Here is a 17,484-nt window from a genome sequence, read left to right as displayed (position 1 = left end):
AATATTGTTGCATAGTCTTTATAGAAAAATCCATAATTCATTTTGCACAGTGGTTTTAGAGAGATGAGGAGTCCTCAAATTATGCTCACACATAAAGGCTCCAAAGGGTTTTAATGGTTTCATGAGTATCTAATGCAATAATCATCACTTTTGGTCCATATCTTGGTCTGGGTGATGCTTGTTATAGTTGTAGTGACTATTTGTGTCACTCTTTAAGTCCTTCATTTGCAAAAGGTATGGTTGGCATCTCTGTCCAATTGTAAGTGAAAATCAGTGGAAACATGACAGAGAAATTAAATTTAATTAAACTCTATTTCTAGCAAACAGCCTAAATACAGTACATAGTCAGTTGCCCTCAGTTTCTTTCTAGGTATTTGTATACTTGCCATGTCTTTAAATTAGTTGTGCTTAAATAACCACAGATCTCACTTTTGTAGCTTGGATGTAGAAATTTGGTGCCCACATACACACCATTCAGTTCTGACCTTGTGGGAACTGGACAGAGTTAAGTACAGTAAGTCAGTCACTTGGAGGGTACATTTGGAATGCTTCTGAGAAAAATAAGGTCGCTCCTAATTAAGACAGCCTCTACCAACATTTATGTAGAAATATCTTTGATAACTGCTTGGGAATATAGTTTAGGGGTGAACCTTGTAGATTAGGGTTATCGTTTGGACTTGGTGATCCTGAGGTTCTTTTCCAACCTCAACGTTTCTGTGATTCTGCAATTTTAAACTCCAAAATTCTCAGTGTTTCCCAAATGGCATTCAACAGTTGAGAAAAGTGAGGTTATAAAAATAAGGATCAACACTGAACTGGAATGTTGTTTGTTTCCTGTTCTGCCTTCATTTGATCTGTCAAAGTACAGTTTCATTCATAGTATGACTGAAAACGCCCAAGTGACACCACTTGAAATGTTGCTCTGGGTTTGGTCCAGGTGCTGTAGTTTCAAATGTAACCAAATTTCAAGAGAGTCTGAAGTGCTTGTTTTTCACTGTCAGTTTCTAAATTTGTGTCATGTTCCCTGTTATTTGCATGATAAGAAAAAACTAGGGGTTCTCTAATGCTGTGGTAGCTGTTGTGACAAGCAGAAGCACACATTTGAATGGCAAACTGCTTCTGTGCTACCTGGATTGATTAATGTAAAATAGGACCAGATAATGCTGAGAGTAAGGCAGAGAAGCAGCTGCATGAACACAAACTCATAGAGGTGAACCTGAGCACTTTTTTCCATGACTAACAGCATTGTTAAAACTGTTTTGCTGTGCATATTCTGTATTGAGTCTCACATCAAAGGTGTCTGTTGGAATTGAGCAAAATCTATTCAGACTTCCAAAAGCAATGTCTTTATTGGCCTTGTTCTATTTTGATTAGAATCGTAATACTGATGGATTTAGGGTAAGGCAGAAGAGACTTGATTGTTTAAGTATTAAGACAAATTGAAAAGAAAAGCTTCTGTTAGCAATTTTGAAGTAATGAGTATGGAACATCCCTCCAGATATGTTCTTCTACAGACATTCAAACTGGTTGCATGTGAAGTTCATACAAGGCTCAGATTATTGGCTTTTGGGGGTCCTTTAGGGCGGGGGAGGGGGGTTAATATTGGAAGAGTGTTAGAGTCTTTGATGATGTCTGCCTTCATTACTATTGCTTTAAACATAATCATCAAGAAGAAATGTACTCATACAATTGCACAAGGAATGCAGCTAACATTGTTTCAAATGCGATGGACACAACTGAAATTGGAGTATTGTGTATTTTAAACCAATCCCTCGGTTGCCTTGTGAGCAAGAGATAATGGAGTGTTACCGTGCAGCGGTGGGCTGTACCTCACATCCAAAGTATACAGTGCTTCTAGAACATCTGTGGAGGAAAATATTGCTTCAGTGACTGATGTTCATAGGAGTAGTGAGAACAACATGTTGATGACATTTTAACAGTGAGAATAATATATAGGATAATGGAAAAGGATGCCTTGATTGCAAAGCTATAATTCAGTCGAGTGTCCTGATGTTTCCATAAATCACACTCAGATGCCCTATGACATCATCACCATCCAGATTTAGTAATTCATCTCCCTCCCTCTCTGTTATTATCTTCAATTTTAAAAATGCGTGAGTTTATGTGTTATTTAATCCGTGGCCTGAAGATTTATATTGGAAACATGAACTGATCTGCTGCATTTAAAAAGAATGCATGTGAGGAACCTGGTTTTAATAATTCGGTATTAATCTGTGCCAAATATAAAATGAAAACATGTCTGTGTTGGAGAACTGGTTCTCTGGGCTTGAGTCAACAGTGTTACCTGGTTTGACAGAGTGTGATGGGAAATAAGTAGTGTATTGTGGGAAATAAGCAGTGTATTTTTTTCCATGCAAAACTTCTATTATGCTCGATGCACAGAGATTGCCAGTATTGGTCTGAATTCACAAGCTTGGCTGGTGATTTTGTAGGCTGTACCTGTTGCATCAGACACACCTCTCCCCCTTGGAATTTGAAAACTCTGAAACCTAAAAGCCTAAGACAAGATGTGTAAATTTGGCTGTGGAATTTTATCTACAGGGGGCTCTGATCATGCAGACGTCTGTGTGTGTCTTTGTAATGTGGCCTCACTTTACACTCATGAGCTTTGTCCCATAAACTGTAAATACAGTTAAGTATGTCCATTGATTGCCACAGTAACTCATGCATGGTCTTGTTTTCTTTTCAGCTTTCAGAATGATCCCCTACCCACTGGAAAAAGGACATCTTTTCTACCCTTACCCTATTTGTACAGAAACTGCAGATAGAGAACTACTACCATGTATGTTCAACTTTTCTCTTCTTACTGTTGACATCAAAGAATCATTTACCTGAGTCTTGCAGCACTGATCTTCATTGATGCCTTTTAATTTGAATACACTGGATTAGAATAATTGAGTTTGACAGTGATTATATGGAGCTCCTGTTGTGGTTTAAGAGGCAGCTCCTAGCCATAGTCCATAGCAATTAGCCGTCTTTCCAGTCCAGAGACAAAGAGAGAGGGTACTGAAGAGATAGATTCAGTAAGATCTTGCTATTCTCTCTTGCCTGGACACTAGAAAACATCTGATCTTTCATTTAGGATAATGTCCTGTCAGAGCAGAAGAACAGTGGCAAAGTCTTGTTAATCTTTTGTAGACAACACTAGGTACTTAGATTCCAAGGCAAGATGATACCTGCGTGAGGACAGCTGGATCAGGAACTGTTGCTCTGACAGGTTATGCTGACACTTTCTGAAAAGCAGCCTTAAACACCAAGAAAGGGTTTTCTTCATATAGTGTTGTGTATGCTATTAGGAAGAGATTGATGTGAAATTACCTCGATAATTTATTATATGTGTATTAGCAAAGTGCCAATGGTGTTCCCAGCACTCTGTGAGATAACAATGTCAGATCCAGCCCACAAGAAGCATAGTCCAAGCTAATGAGGCTTACTGCAGTGCGCACAGTGAAGCACAAGAATGCAGTGAAAGAGCTGAAGCAGCCAATCTTGCAAATAGTTATGCTTCATGTTTTCTCAAGTGGGGCTTTGTATGAGAACAAGCGGAACACACACAGGTACAGAACAGTTTGCATGGTCAGGACAGAGGAGGCAAATACAAGTTGATCCAAGGAAGGATATTATTCTCTTTTTCTCTATCCTCAAAAAGGAATAAGGAGAAATCTGTTATGGAAAAAGCAAAATACAGCCTGCTTCTGTTGTGAAGGTTGGTTTTGAGGGCATTTTCACACTTTGTAGTCTTTAATTCAGAACCTCTCTGGTTTGGGCTGAAAAATGCATTGCCACTTTTTATAAGCCTGTGTGAGTAAGCATTAAGTAAGAATAATACAGTGGAAATCTACTCACTACGAGTCTCTCCTTCACAGTACATTCTTGCTGATTGTGATACTACACAGAAATCCTTGGCAACTGACAGTATCTCCCCACCCCATTATAATCACCCTAATTATAACACCACCTCTTAGAGTGCCTGCTTGCTTTACTCAGGGGGATGCTGAGCTGGGGAGGGTGGAGTGTCAGGAGATTTAGAAAGAACAAAGTCATGCAGAATATCTCAGCATTCTCTTCTTAGATGCAAAACTAATAATTCTTGTCAAACTTTGGAAGCCAGGGACTCTTTAACAGCATATGCAGTGGTGGTCTGCTCTTGCAGCTATGGGAAATGTCTTTTGCTGCAAAATCTCTTGAGTTTGAGTAGGGAAGTGTTTAATGTAACCATGACAGACACAGGTCAGTTAAGGGGGGTTTGCATACCTGTCCACACCCTTTATTTGCATGTATCTTAAAGATTTGAGTCAGTTAGAATTACATAAGAACACTAAGAGCTGGAGCACCTCACCTATGGAGATAGATTGAGAGAGTTGGAGATATTCACTCTAGAGAGGAGAAGGCTCTGAGGAGACCTTATTGTGGCCTTCCAATATCTTAAGGGGGCCTACAAGATAGCTGGTGGGGGTCTTTTTAGGGCGTCGGGTAATGACAGGACTAGGGGGAATGGAGAAAAACTACAAATGGGTAGATTCAGATTGGATTTTAGGAAGACGTTCACCATGAGGGTGGTGAAACACTGGAACAGATTGCCCAGGGAGGTGGTAGAAGCCCCATCCCTGGAAGTTTTTAAGGCCAGGCTGGATGGGGCTCTGAGCAACCCGATCTAGTGCGAGGTGTTCCTGCTCATGGCAGGGGGGTTGGAACTAGGTGATCCTTGAGGTCCCTTCCAGCCTAACAGTTCTATGATTCTGTGATTCTGAGATCTGATGAGCTATCCAAATTGAAAACACCAATCACAAAACTTTAGCCATGACTGGATAACAGACTGGAACAAGTCTGAGCCTGTGTTAAAAATCAGAGCACAAAATATCTTAGAGTAATAAAGTCCGTATTCTGGTGTTTTCCAGTCCTTTTAATTGATATCAAAGAAAAGCTACAAATTATCTGAGGTTTTCTTTTTAACCTGACTGAGGTAGCAGACCCAAAAATCATGTCTTTTTAGTTTGTGATATTTTAAACTGTTAGGAATTCACTGTTGGTTTTGGAAACTGCTCCAGTCTAGATGAATGCAATGAAGAATATTGTCCTGCCATGTTGCTGGTTTACCCTGTGCTTATGTTCTCTGTGAGTGCAGTGAGGTGAGAGCTAGTCACTGAAGCAAAGTAAGTAGGCAAAATGGAAGGGTAGTGTTTTATGTATACGAACAGTCCATATGGATTTGTGTAGATGGGAAACCTTGAGGTTGGTCCTGTATGAGAAAAAAATATTTCAGAGTGTGCATTTATTGTGACTGTAACTCCAAAGCATGGACTGAATGAATGAAACAGAGATAAAGGTCCACCAGTCTTTTTGCCAACCCAGCCACATTTTTACCTTGAATCTGAGCCACCATAAAACCTTAAAAGATATTTTTCTTCCAGTAAAATACTCATTGTGCTCTTCTGAGCCTTTTTGCCTTATCAGAGCTGCTTATTCCAAAGCCCAGATTTTTCATACCAGAGTCAGGGAAACTTCTGTTCTCCTTTTAGTGCATACTATACCTTAAAAATCCACTATTGATTTAAATTCTGGGTTTTAACACTTCAAGAAATTATTACATTGCTGTAAATATACAGAAGATTCTGGAAGTCTGAATTTAAAGTACACATTTATTATGCACTATAGTGACCTTATTGCTGTCTACAATTATCTGAAGGGACGTTGCAGCCAGGTGGGGGTTGGTCTCTTCTCACAGGCAACCAGCAACAGAACAAGAGGACACAGTCTCATGCTGCACCAGGGGAGGCTTTGGCTGGATGTTAGGAGGAAGTTCTTCACAGAAAGACGGATTGGCCATTGGAATGTGCTGCCCAGGGAGGTGATGGAGTCACCATCACTGGATGGGGAACTTGGTGCCATGGTTTAGTTGGTTGGATAGTGTTGGGTGATAGGTTGGACATGGTGATCTTTGAGTTCTTTCCCAACCTGGTTTATTCTAGTCTAGTCTAGTCTAGTCTAGTCTATTCCTATGTCCTTTCAGGTCATACATACTGTTAGGATAACTTTTCTTGGTTCCACAGATTAAAAACCCTCAGATTTTACTATTACAAAGGCTGTAGTTTTGCAGTCTGTTTAAACCAGTCTACAGCCATGCTTCTGCACGGCTGGTGTCACTGTTGCTCCTGGGTGCATATTTCTGCTCTCTTGTGGATCAGCATTAGCAAACCTGTAGCCATGTGGCTTCTCAATGGCCTCCATTACAAAAATTTATGCTTTAATTCTAGGTTAGTTTTCGGGGGTTAGTTGTTCCACAGCTGCATTATAGTTAGTGCTGACATAAGGAAGGCAAAAGTAACATGTACATAGGGCCACAGTAAGCCTGAAATAAGGTCTTAAATGAGAATTATTTGGTAGTGTGATGACTGACACACCAATAATGTTGACCTTTCAGACCAAAGTATTTCTTCTTTCAAAAACATCTTTGAGTATTTCTCTCTGTCCAAAGCACATAAGAATATTGGTTTGGTTTTGATTTGGTTTGGTTGGTTTGTGTTTTTTTCAGTGTATAATGTGTCTTCATGTCTGTTTTTTCTACAGCATTTCATGAAGTTTCAGTTTACCCCAAAAAAGAGCTTCCATTCTTCATCCTCTTCACTGCTGGACTATGTTCTTTCACAGCCATGCTAGCCCTCCTGACACATCAGTTCCCAGAGCTTATGGGAGTCTTTGCAAAAGCTGTGAGTATTCTCTGCTGCTGCTCTCTTCTGGTAAATAAAAGACACAGATACAGGAACAGCTAAGCTAAATACTGACAAGAAGGATTCATTTCCCTGATGTAGGTGCAGCTGCCCTTGGTCTTACTGGAGTTGATATCTAACACTTCTCACAAAAACTGAATAGATTGGTATGACTGGGTGTTGAGAACTGACTTTGACCTGCCCTCCAGGTAGCATCTTCCCACACCTTTTCCATAGTGCATTAACAGAGACTCTGGGTTTTAAAGGTAGAAAAATCTCTTTGGTGCCAAGGACCTTCATGACATGTACAATTGCCAAGGGTGGCCTGTGCCACTGTGCCAGTCCCTTAAGGCAGCCTATGATCCCCTGCTGGATGCCAAAGTCAAAGGTAGTATTTTAAAGCTCCTTCCCTCTTCTGGGAGGTTCAGTGCAGGATGGAATTCACCTAACTCAATCAGTTCACCCATGCTTTAGAGCAAGAACCTGCTCTGAGTGCTGCCTGCCAGGTCAGCAAGAAATTTAAATATTCCCAGCCAAATCTGTAATGCTTTACCTGGAAGTAAGCTTGGCCCTTCCTGTAATGAAACTGCAAGAGTCCAGTTGTTCTTTGATGGCTTTGTCAGACTCAATTTAAGTGTGTTTAAAAGGGTGGTAGATCTCAGTATTTTCTCTCAGTTAGGGATAAATATGATCATAGCTTGTTGTTTGAATTTTTGCTGGGCTTTCTAACAAAAGGCTTTTGGAAATCACTTAAGATATGAATACAAGCAGAACAAATTTCTGATTGCATGGCTTGGATAAATTGTCACCACAGTGTTGGTAGTGTTGAATTTCTTTCATTGTTATGCAGAAACAACATTAAAAATATATACATGCAGGTTCTTTCATAATGTGGTAGCAATAAAACTGTATCTTCAATAAAATTAAGAGTAGTATTAACAAGACGGTCATATAACTCAACTCAGCAGTTGTGTCTAACAGAGTAGTGCCTAGTTAAACTTTTTAAAGGAATGAGACTTCAGAAAGATTGTTTTTTTCTCTTATTTGATTCCTTTGCTTGGCTGAGATCACTGACATCATGTGTTTCTATATTTCCCCTGTGATGGACGAGACCTCTATTCAGCAAAGATGATACTTCTACTTCTGCAGAGTGACCTCTGCAGACACTGAGGCAGGGAACACATAGATCCCATCACAGTGACTGAGAATAAAAAGCCAGTTCTTGCATGTTAACACCTATAGCACACTGGAAGAGCTTGACAAGATACTTTTGCTTATCTGTTCTGATCAGATGGTGCAATTCAGAAGGTACTCCCAGAAAGCTGTTTTCTGCCAGCTTTGAAATAGGCAGCTTGATAGTTTTTGTGTAAAATACAAAATATTAATAGCAAACATTTTACAGGTCTCTCACCACCAGTTCTGCCACCCTGCATTCTCACTGTACTGTTGGTGCTGGTTTTTCTCTTCCACTAGGGGGGTTCAGGGGAAGTAAGTTTCAAAAGGAATGTAAAATTTTTTTAAAGCCTATCAGGCAGCCTAAGCCTGCCTAGGTGCTACCATGTGGTGAGCAAGCCAGATAGCATCTGCCAGTGGTGTCTGGGGACAGGAGCACCAGGAGCTTTCCAAAGGCTAGCCCAAGAACAGATGTTGTTTACAGGAGCATGTACAAGAGAGTCGGTTGCATCCTGGGCCTCTTGCTGTCACCAAAGGTTTTGTGTGGGCTTCAGTGAAGCCAGGCTTTGGTATCCATGAATTCAAACGTACTTTGTAGACCAACTGATTTTCTAAGTGGAGAAGAACTTGGCTCATTTTAAGCTACAGCTCGTTCTCCGAGTTTGTTATAGGACATGGTCAACTACTTCAGCAGCAAAATTGCTGTGAATGGCAGTAAGGTAAATTCTTCTTGTTTCATCAACTCGACACATCTGTAACTTGCACTGATTACAAAGCTTTTATCTCAGTAGGTCAAGTGCTGCTCAAAACAGCAGAAAATATCCTCTAGTTGAGCATTTTGCATTTGGCAAAATTAAAGGGACATATTTATTTAAACAGTTCACAGCTTAACCAGAGGGAACACTTCTACTTGGGCTAAGCCACTTGAAGCAGTAATCCCAAGCTCTCAGATTGTGTAAGTCAGCGTTGCAATAATTCAGCTGTGATTCACGTTACAGAGCTTGACCTTCAGCACTGGAAGTGAAATGCTCTGTGCAGCTTCACTTAGTTGATTTTTCTTTGATCTGCACTTAGGAGCAATTCTCATTACCAGTGATGGGATTAACCTGGTTTTCCCATGATGCACAAGTAGTCAATGAGGTGCTGTCTGTGAACATTGCAAACATGTCCCAGAGGGGAAAAAAGAGAATTTGAATGCTTATTATTGCCTTTCAAATGCATAAGCATTGCAAACATCATGCATTTTTACAATTAAACACCAGACAGAGCCCATTGTGGTACATTGTTAGACTGTTTGCAGATATTTTCTTGCTTGATACCATGCAGTGGATATAATCTCTGTCAGATGCTGACGTTTTGAAGTGTTTTAAATATGTGTGCCATAGATAGCTGTGCTTCAGGAGCACACTGAACAACTGTAGAAATCACATTTTTCACTGAATTTTAGATACTTAGGGACCCTAAGTTAAAGACCAAGGACATATCTGAATTGATTAATAAAGTGCTGTTTGATCTGTGGCTCAAAAGGCAAAGGCAAGTTGCACATCACAGTTCACGTCTGTACCTCTAACCTCTCCCCATCCAAAAGGCAGGATGACCCTGTCCTCACTGACTGCTGGGAACTGTCCCTGCTCTGTGCCATCCCTGTACTCTGCTTGGACTTTGTTGAGGAAACATTACCTGGCATGGGCCAGAACTGTATCAGGAGCTGTGCTAGAAGTTCAGGAGTGTGGCTGCAGCTGGCCAGCACTCCACACTGTGCCACCGTCCTTCCTTTATGGGAGAAGACAGAGCTCAACTACCCTGACTGCCTCTGCAGCTGGGGGTAGAGAGGGAAGAGACCATTACAAAGGCCAGTTCTGGTGCTAGGATGGGTAGAATTATCCTCTGAAAGTGCTTAGTTCTCTCTCTTCATTGACAGCAGGGTGACCAGACCCCCACATCTGCATCCTTTAAGTGCCTAAAGATCATAGAAATGTGGAATGGTTTGAGCTGGAAGAGACCTTTAAAGGTCATCTAGTCTAATTCCTCTGCAGTGACAGGGACATCTTCCAGTAGATCAGGTTGCTTAGAGCCCTATCCAATCTGACATTGGAAATTCATGGAACAGATTCAGTACACAAAAAGGGATGTGTGTTTATATATAAAATCAGATGCTGTGTTTTCTCAGGAGAGTTCTTTTGGACAAAAAGAGAACACATCCAGCATCAGCTTTGCTTTAATGCAATGCAATCAGCAGAGTTTGTGTTTTGTGCTGACTGCAGAGCAACAACTGAAACACAAACCCCTTACAGCTCTGCCAATCAGTTTCAAGCAGAACTGCTTATTTTTAGCAAAGTCACTTCAGCCTAAGTGGTCACATCAGCCACAGGGTTCACAGTCTCAAGGTGCTGACTTTGCATGTTACTGTACTTATATATGTATAGGGCCCCAACACAGCTGTATGCAATGTGTGTAGTTGAACTGACATTAGTGTAAAGCACAGTTAATATGTATTTCCCACAAACTTGGGAGTTCTTTGAATACTGAGTTCTGTGATGTGTACCTGGCAACGTTTTTTTCCTGTGATAAAATGGTCTCTGCTTGATTTTTGCCACATACATCTGTCCTAACGTTAATATATTGAACCCCCTTTCAACATTGCTGTGTTCTGTGATAGAGGAAGGATACTTAAATAAATTCCAGTTAGTGATTCCTCTCTGTATAGAAAAGATCTCTAGATAACCCAGAACCATTTTAAACCTGTATCTAAAGTCAGACTTTTGTCTCCGAGAGGTGGTGTGGTAGATTCTGCTGTTACAAAAAAGCCTCTTTCCCTTAGTAGGTTTCAGGTTGAGCTTTTAGTGGCTTCAGTATGAGCCTGGCTCTACGTTGTGAGATGTGTGCAAACCTTTGTAGTTCATCACTTTGATCTTCATAAAAATGGGGCTCTTGCTCTGTCGATTGCAAACCCCAGTGATGTGCATGTATGCAAGGCTCCGGATTCAGTGGCAAGTCTTTACATGGAAATTACATCGTTTTGGTCAGCCTGGAGGTTTTCACAGAGGAACGCAGCAAGAGTTCTTGTCTTACTGACAGCTCTCTCTTGAGGTGTATTGTCTGCTGGATTTTGATCTGAATGTGTATCTGATTTCTTTGCAGTTTCTCAGCACCCTCTTTGCCCCTTTAAATTTTGTGATGGAAAAAGTAGAAAGTATCCTGCCTTCCAGCCTGTGGCACCAGCTGACGAGGATCTGAGGGAGCACACCCACTGACTGACTGCCATGACATCTTCTGTGCCAACTTTTTGTTGACCACAAGAAAGCATGATAAAAAAAAGGGAAGCAGTTCTAAGACTTAAAAACTTTTCATGGATTGTCTGTTCTCATATAAAACCTGTTTTGTTGTACAAAATACATTGATGTTAGGTTCTATTATATTTTGCCTTCAGAAAAGAAAAACTTAAAAATAAACTTTTGTGTATTGCAGCACTGCTGTCTCTTGGCTTCTTCTTCAAAGCTTGGATTGTGCTTTGTGTTCTTAAACATGTGGTGGATCTGCTTCACCACAGCTAGGGCTTGGCTTTCTGTTCAGTTAATGAGAAAACTCTAATAGCTTCACAGTTAAGCAGTGGTCTCACTGCCTTTTCTTGCTGAGTTCAGTTAGGGTGAAGCCCTTACCTCTACAGAAAGTCTATTAATGACACCTCTAGACAGTTAAAGCTCTTTGTTTAAAGCAGCTTTAGGCTCTCCAGGCAGTTTGGATGGCACATTTGGCTTCCAGTTTCCATCTCTTCACAAGAAGACAGTTTTATTCTCAGTTTTATTTGAATTTTGAAAAAGTCCACATACTTAGATTTTTTTTTTCACACTACTCTTACTTCAAGTGTCTCCAGAAGCTCCATGCTACATTCTCTGTCTACAGAACAAGCATAAGTAATGGCAGGGATTTGTAGACAAACGTACACGTAGCATGTGATCATTGCATTCATGCTCTTAGGTATTTCTTCCCAAGATTTTTATTGCATGACTAGTATTTTTCAAGTAGGAAAAAGCAAGTGCTTTTTCCTGTACAGATTAAACATCAGCATTACAACTGCTGCTTGAGACCAGAAGCCCATTAGCAAAACTGGTGGTTAGTTCATGCACAGTTAATGGAGGAGTTGGTGTTTTGTCACTAAGGCTTACCTCAGAAAACCTTGGGCTGTGAGAGGTTTAGACAAAGTATTCATCTGTAACTTAGCCACCATATATGGAAACATCCAACAGACACCTCTCTTAATGTAGGTGGCCAGCTCCAAGAGCAAGGACTTGATCTGAATGTTGAAGCAAGCAGTCCTGTCAAGAAGTGACTCCTTAGAGGTGCCTCAAGGATATTTTTTTCCAGCTCCTCTCCCAGATAAAGAAGCATAAACTCCATGCGGCAGATCAAAGGTGCCACTTTGCCTGCTCAACTTTGCTGTTCTAAAAATGCTGAGCAGCTCAAGGGAATGTCATCACCAGCAGATGTTTGTTTATCAGCAAGGAAACAAGTGAGTAAAGACAAAACTCCCATAAAACTGAAGCATCTCAACAGCAGGAGATGCATTACATTTTGTCCAGGTGGGCAATGATACTGCATTGGCACAAACACTGTTGTGTTATGAGGCAAAAACACCCCTCACCAGAAGAAATCGGACTGAGGGAGCTGGGTCTCTTTAGTTTGGAGAAGAGGAGACTGAGAGGTGACCTCATTAATGTTTATAAATATGTAAAGGGTGAGGGCCAAGAGGATGGAGACAGGCTCCTCTTGGTGATGCCCAGTGACAGGACAAGGAACAATGGGTTGAAGTTGAGGCATAGGAAGTGTCATGGAAACAAAAGGAAACATTTTTGCACTGTGAGGGTGACAGAACACTGGAACAGGCTGCCCAGGGGGGTTGTGGAGTCTCCCTGTCGGGATTGATTCAAGACCCGCCTAGATGTGTGCCTGTGTGACCTGGTATAGGTGATCCTGCTCAGGCAGGGAGGTTGGACTGGATGATCTTTCGAGGTCCCTTCCAGCCCCTAACATTCTGTGATTCTGTGTAACTTGAATGAGAACAGAGGGAGGACACAGAAGATCAGGAAGCTTCATTGCTAAGTGTTAAAACTGGTGAGGTGTGTCACAGTCGGGGATTTCCATAGAGGTTTTTCATCTTTAGCTGCTATTCCTGCAAAACAGTTCACTGGAATGGTGGAAATAGTGTGAGATAAGACTGGAGGTAGCAGATTGCTGTTGGACAGCATGTGGAAGTGTGAAATGGGCCAATATTTGCATTCATGGCTTTGCATCTGAATTATAGAACAGGCACAGAGAACACCTTTACAGCAGGTGCTCCTCTGTAGCTTCAGAACTAGGGATGATTGTATTCATCTTTGCCTCACAGTGGCATAGTCTGAATTATTTAAGGTTGATAAAAATCAGAAGGCTCAGACACAGATGTTTGCACATCAGTGTATTCCTAGCCACATACAAATGTCCATGTTTGTCAGCAGCTAAGGCAGTAGTTTGGCCTTAAGTTAGAAGAAATGTGAACAGTGACTTCTGTGGGAATCAGTATCTGTAATAACCTGATAAAAAGGAATGTTTAACTCCTAGAAGAATCAGATCCTTCCCTTGAACAATGGCAAACTTCTAGGAACTCAAAAATCTCTGCAATTCCATTCCTACTATTTCTAGTTTCCATCTCCTTTATAAGCAGTAGTAAGCCATGGATTTTATCTATAAAATGCCTCTTTAGCTTTAATTATAATTCTAGGCATCAGAGAGCTTAGGCAAGTCAAAGATTTTCTTTTTCATCAGGCAGAGTTTCTTGCCTTAGGCTTTTCTGCCTCTGACATGTTTCCTGTGAAGTTCATCATGGCTTAGATCAAAAATCAAACACAGCTTGTGATTATAATGATGGAAGGCCTCTGGCTTAGTGCAGAGATGAGCCTTCTGGAAATCTGGCTCAGATAGCAATAACTCATCCAAATCTTCAGTTTACAGATTGGGGGGGGGGGGGGGGGGGGGGGGGGGGGGGGGGGGGGGGGTACGGAAGCAGGAAGGGAAGGTGTGTGAGGATGGGGGGTGGGGGGTGCTTTTTAGCTCCAAATGTTAACAGTTACCGGGTTTTTTTCTTTAAAGACAACCTAATACAATTTAGGGGCACACTATAGACTAAAAAGGTTTAGTTCTAGGCACTGCATAGGACTAAAAAGGTTTAGTTCTAGGCACTGCATAGAACTAAAAAGGAGAAAACCCCTCCTCTCCCAATAGTGTCAGATAAGTCAAGCTGGCCACCTTCTGGCCCTCGCACGATGTAGATTTACAGCTGTTCCACTGGGGGAGCCACAGTGGGGAAGTGAATGCTGCACCTGGGGGAGGGCTGCTGCTTCCTCTGGTTGTTAATTGTTTGCTGTGATTTGTTGTAAATGCTGAATATACGCTGATTTTTCAGTGGGATAGCGTGAAATGCCTTACCCCAGTGAAAAAGAACAAAAGTATCAGACATTTTCCTACATTGCAGAAGCCTACAAAACAAACTTCCAAAGGAAGCCACATCCCTCATACACCCCCAACTTCCCACCCACTGTGGCTGTCAACACACAGTGGCCTTGAAAACCTCAGCAGCTCTGGTTAAGACACTGCATGCCAGCTAGCTTCCTGCCAGGCTCCTGTCTGGTTCCCAAGGCCAAAGGAGCAGAATGGCTCCCCTGGAACAATGAAGGATTGCTTTGTATCTGTTTGCCTCTTTCACATAAGAGAAGGTCTTGCATTATGAAGTTGCATCCTTTTAATCAAGCAAGCTGTTACACAGAAAAAAAACCCAAAACTAAAAAGCATTTGTGATTACAGCCCATGCACTGCTGCTTCTTTCAGATAATAAGTTCACTTCTGTTTTTTGAAGTGGCAGGAAAACCTGCAGGCTCTTGTATTTGACCACAGAACCACCTTTGGCATCAGAGGTGGCCATCACCTGCATAGGAACACTGTAGCTCTACCTAAGCATGAGGCAAAACCCTCAGAGGTGAGCAAGCATTGGCACACCTCGTGTTGCACACTGGACTGAGGTGTTTTTCCCTTGTGAAAGCCCTGTCCTCGACCCCAGCTCTTCACTAATCCCCAGTAAAAGATTCGTTTTCCCCTTTGTCACCATACACCAGATCACACAAGAGGCTGGCACCACAGCCTGTGGGCAGGGACCACCAGCTGCTTGCTGAACGCAGGCGTGAGTTGGGCATCCAGGCTGCCATGGAGTAAAAGAAAATTCTCCTAAACCAGCAAGATTTTTACAGTCAAGTTTGTTTAAAAAGAAGACAGTGCAAAGGAAGCAATCCCAAAAAGCTTGGCAGGCTAACAGCATTACAGAGCACTGTTAGATGCTGATTTCATGCAGCAAATTAAAGGGAACTCCCTCAAGAAAATTGAACTGCAGATTTTTAAACTAAATACTCCTACAACCTTTTGCCTCAGCTAACATTATTCTGACACTAAAGTGTGTACAAAGGGAGAGCTGTTTCTTTCTTAAGAATAAATACATGAGCAAATCTATTCTGTAGGGAAAAGAAATAGGATTACTTCATCTGCCTTGCCTGATATATTTTTATTTTTATTTTCCCCCCCTTTTTTTTTTTCTCTGTTTGATTAGCTGAAGGTCAAGGAGGTGCCTTTCCTACAGTATCTACTTCTCTGATTTACATTGTCTTTTACCCCTATGAAATAGCAGAAGTCCTCAGGAGTGCTTTCTTCATGGCAGAGGCAGCAGAAATGCTTTTACAGCTGTATCAAACCTTGAGCTTTCTTTTAAAAACAAGAAATCATAAATACAGGGAAAAAAAAAAGTAATCAAATAATTGGCCAGCTCCGTGGTTGCACATTTGCTGTGCTGCGAAATATTCTAGTTTTCCTCTGGTGAAGGGAGTTTGGCAGAGGCATTGCATTGCAGCTTGTTAACATGGCACTTGTGTGAAATATAATATTCAGCCTGCTGTGCTCACCTGTGGTGGGCTTCTTGCTGAACGGGGATCTGCTGACAAAGGAAACTGAGAAGGCCAGACTACTCAATGCCACCATCTTCCTGGTCTCACCGGTAAGACCAGCCTTCAGGGACCATAGGTCTCCTGGAGCAGGAAGATGTACCTTGGTGGAAGAAGAGGAGGACCAGTCTGGGGAATGTAAGTTCCACTTTTAATAGAGTGACTCCAAAACCCTTTCCCTTGGACTGCAGAATTCAGGTGGTTTTGTTTTCTGGTCTACCACCCAAATAATGCTGTTAAGACATTGTTTGATTTCATGACCTTTTATTCAACTGCCTAGAACAAGTTCCCTTCGAAGAATGAGGCTTCATTTTTTTCCAGAACACTGAAGTATTTTCAGCTTGACTACACGGGGAATTTGTAGACTACTCAAAATGTCCCTGAATTGTTCAAAAAAGCTACTTTTAAGTTCAGTTCATTGCTTTAGATGTGATATTGGTCAGCCTGTGAACTACATGCAGATTTAATTTCACAATGAAATATTCATAAAAATTCTCCTTGGAGCTCACCTTTAAGTACAGCTGTGTATGACATTTTCCTCGCCCAGTGCAGAGCCATAAGTGCCTGCAGTAATGACCAAGGCCAGCAGTACAAGCGCTGTGCTGAGCACACACACACCCCTAGGCACATGCTGCCACGCTGCCAGGGCTCTTCCCACCAGCAGCTGGGTTAGACCCCGGAACGTGAAGATTATTCTTGCTTCTAGCGGTGATCATTCCATGTCATGGTTTGCGAATGAGTGACTTTAAGAAACAACCATAGAGTACAGGCCTCCAGAGGTCCAGGAGGTGGACTGGAAAGTGTAATTGTTTTTTATTTCATGCCCAGAATGCTTGCATCTCCATTTATAAGGGGACAGCACAAGCTGTGCTTTCCCCTTATCTTTGCGATGCAGGGGAGTAAGGCCTTGAGTGGCCTTGGAAGGGACCTGAAGCTGGTGAGCTGATTATCTGTGTCACATGGGTTCAGTAATGGGGGTGCAGAGAGGCTTAGTTTTGGGGGGGGTGGGCATTTCAGGCCTTGGTATTTTTGGCCTGGCTTGGTGGAGGTTAGGGAAACTTTGGCCTAAGAAGGTTCTTGGTTAACAGTGGTCTATGGATTTATTTGCATTTTGTATGCTTTACACTGCAGCATGTAGTTTATGAATAGCACTTCCCTTTAAACTTCCAATAATATGCTGTATTTCTCTCCAATCCTGTGTGGAGTTTTTCTTTAAGTACTTTGAGAAGAGTTAGAGAGCCTGTCTCGCCCCTTAAACTGAGACATTACATTAATGCCAGGTAGAGCTACTGAAACATTGCCTTACTGTCCAAGTAAATACCTTTCTGGATCTTCCTAATCCTTTAATGCCAGCTGTGCCTTCCAGACATGACTTGCCCATTTTAATGATACAAACTTTTTCCAAAGGCTTTCAGATAGAAATAGCTGCTCTCTCTAGACCTTTGAATGCAAAACTCCATTCTTTGTAAGTATTCCTTTTAAAAAGAAATAACCAAAAAACCCCGACAAACCAAACCCAAACCATGAGCAGAGTATTCACTTCATTGCTAGAGTATGCTACTTGT

General features: G+C 41.6%; 1 protein-coding gene across 1 annotated transcript in view; it reads left to right on the top strand.

The window, feature by feature from the left end:
- The window catches only part of ST7 (suppression of tumorigenicity 7), a 153,784-nt gene extending 142,420 nt beyond the window's left edge, over positions 1-11,364 (top strand). The window contains exons 13-15 of the mRNA XM_054177998.1: positions 2,711-2,803; positions 6,589-6,728; positions 11,043-11,364. Coding sequence (XP_054033973.1) covers positions 2,711-2,803; positions 6,589-6,728; positions 11,043-11,138 — 329 coding nt within the window. The 3' untranslated portion in view covers positions 11,139-11,364. The remainder of the gene's footprint in view (positions 1-2,710; positions 2,804-6,588; positions 6,729-11,042) is intronic.
- Positions 11,365-17,484: the final 6,120 nt, after the last annotated feature.

The sequence above is a fragment of the Dryobates pubescens genome, chromosome Z (assembly GCF_014839835.1).
Source record: "Dryobates pubescens isolate bDryPub1 chromosome Z, bDryPub1.pri, whole genome shotgun sequence".
Classification (NCBI taxonomy): Eukaryota; Metazoa; Chordata; class Aves; order Piciformes; family Picidae; genus Dryobates; species Dryobates pubescens.
The sequence above is the reverse complement of the archived record's forward strand: the minus strand, read 5'-3'. Positions and strand labels throughout refer to the sequence as shown.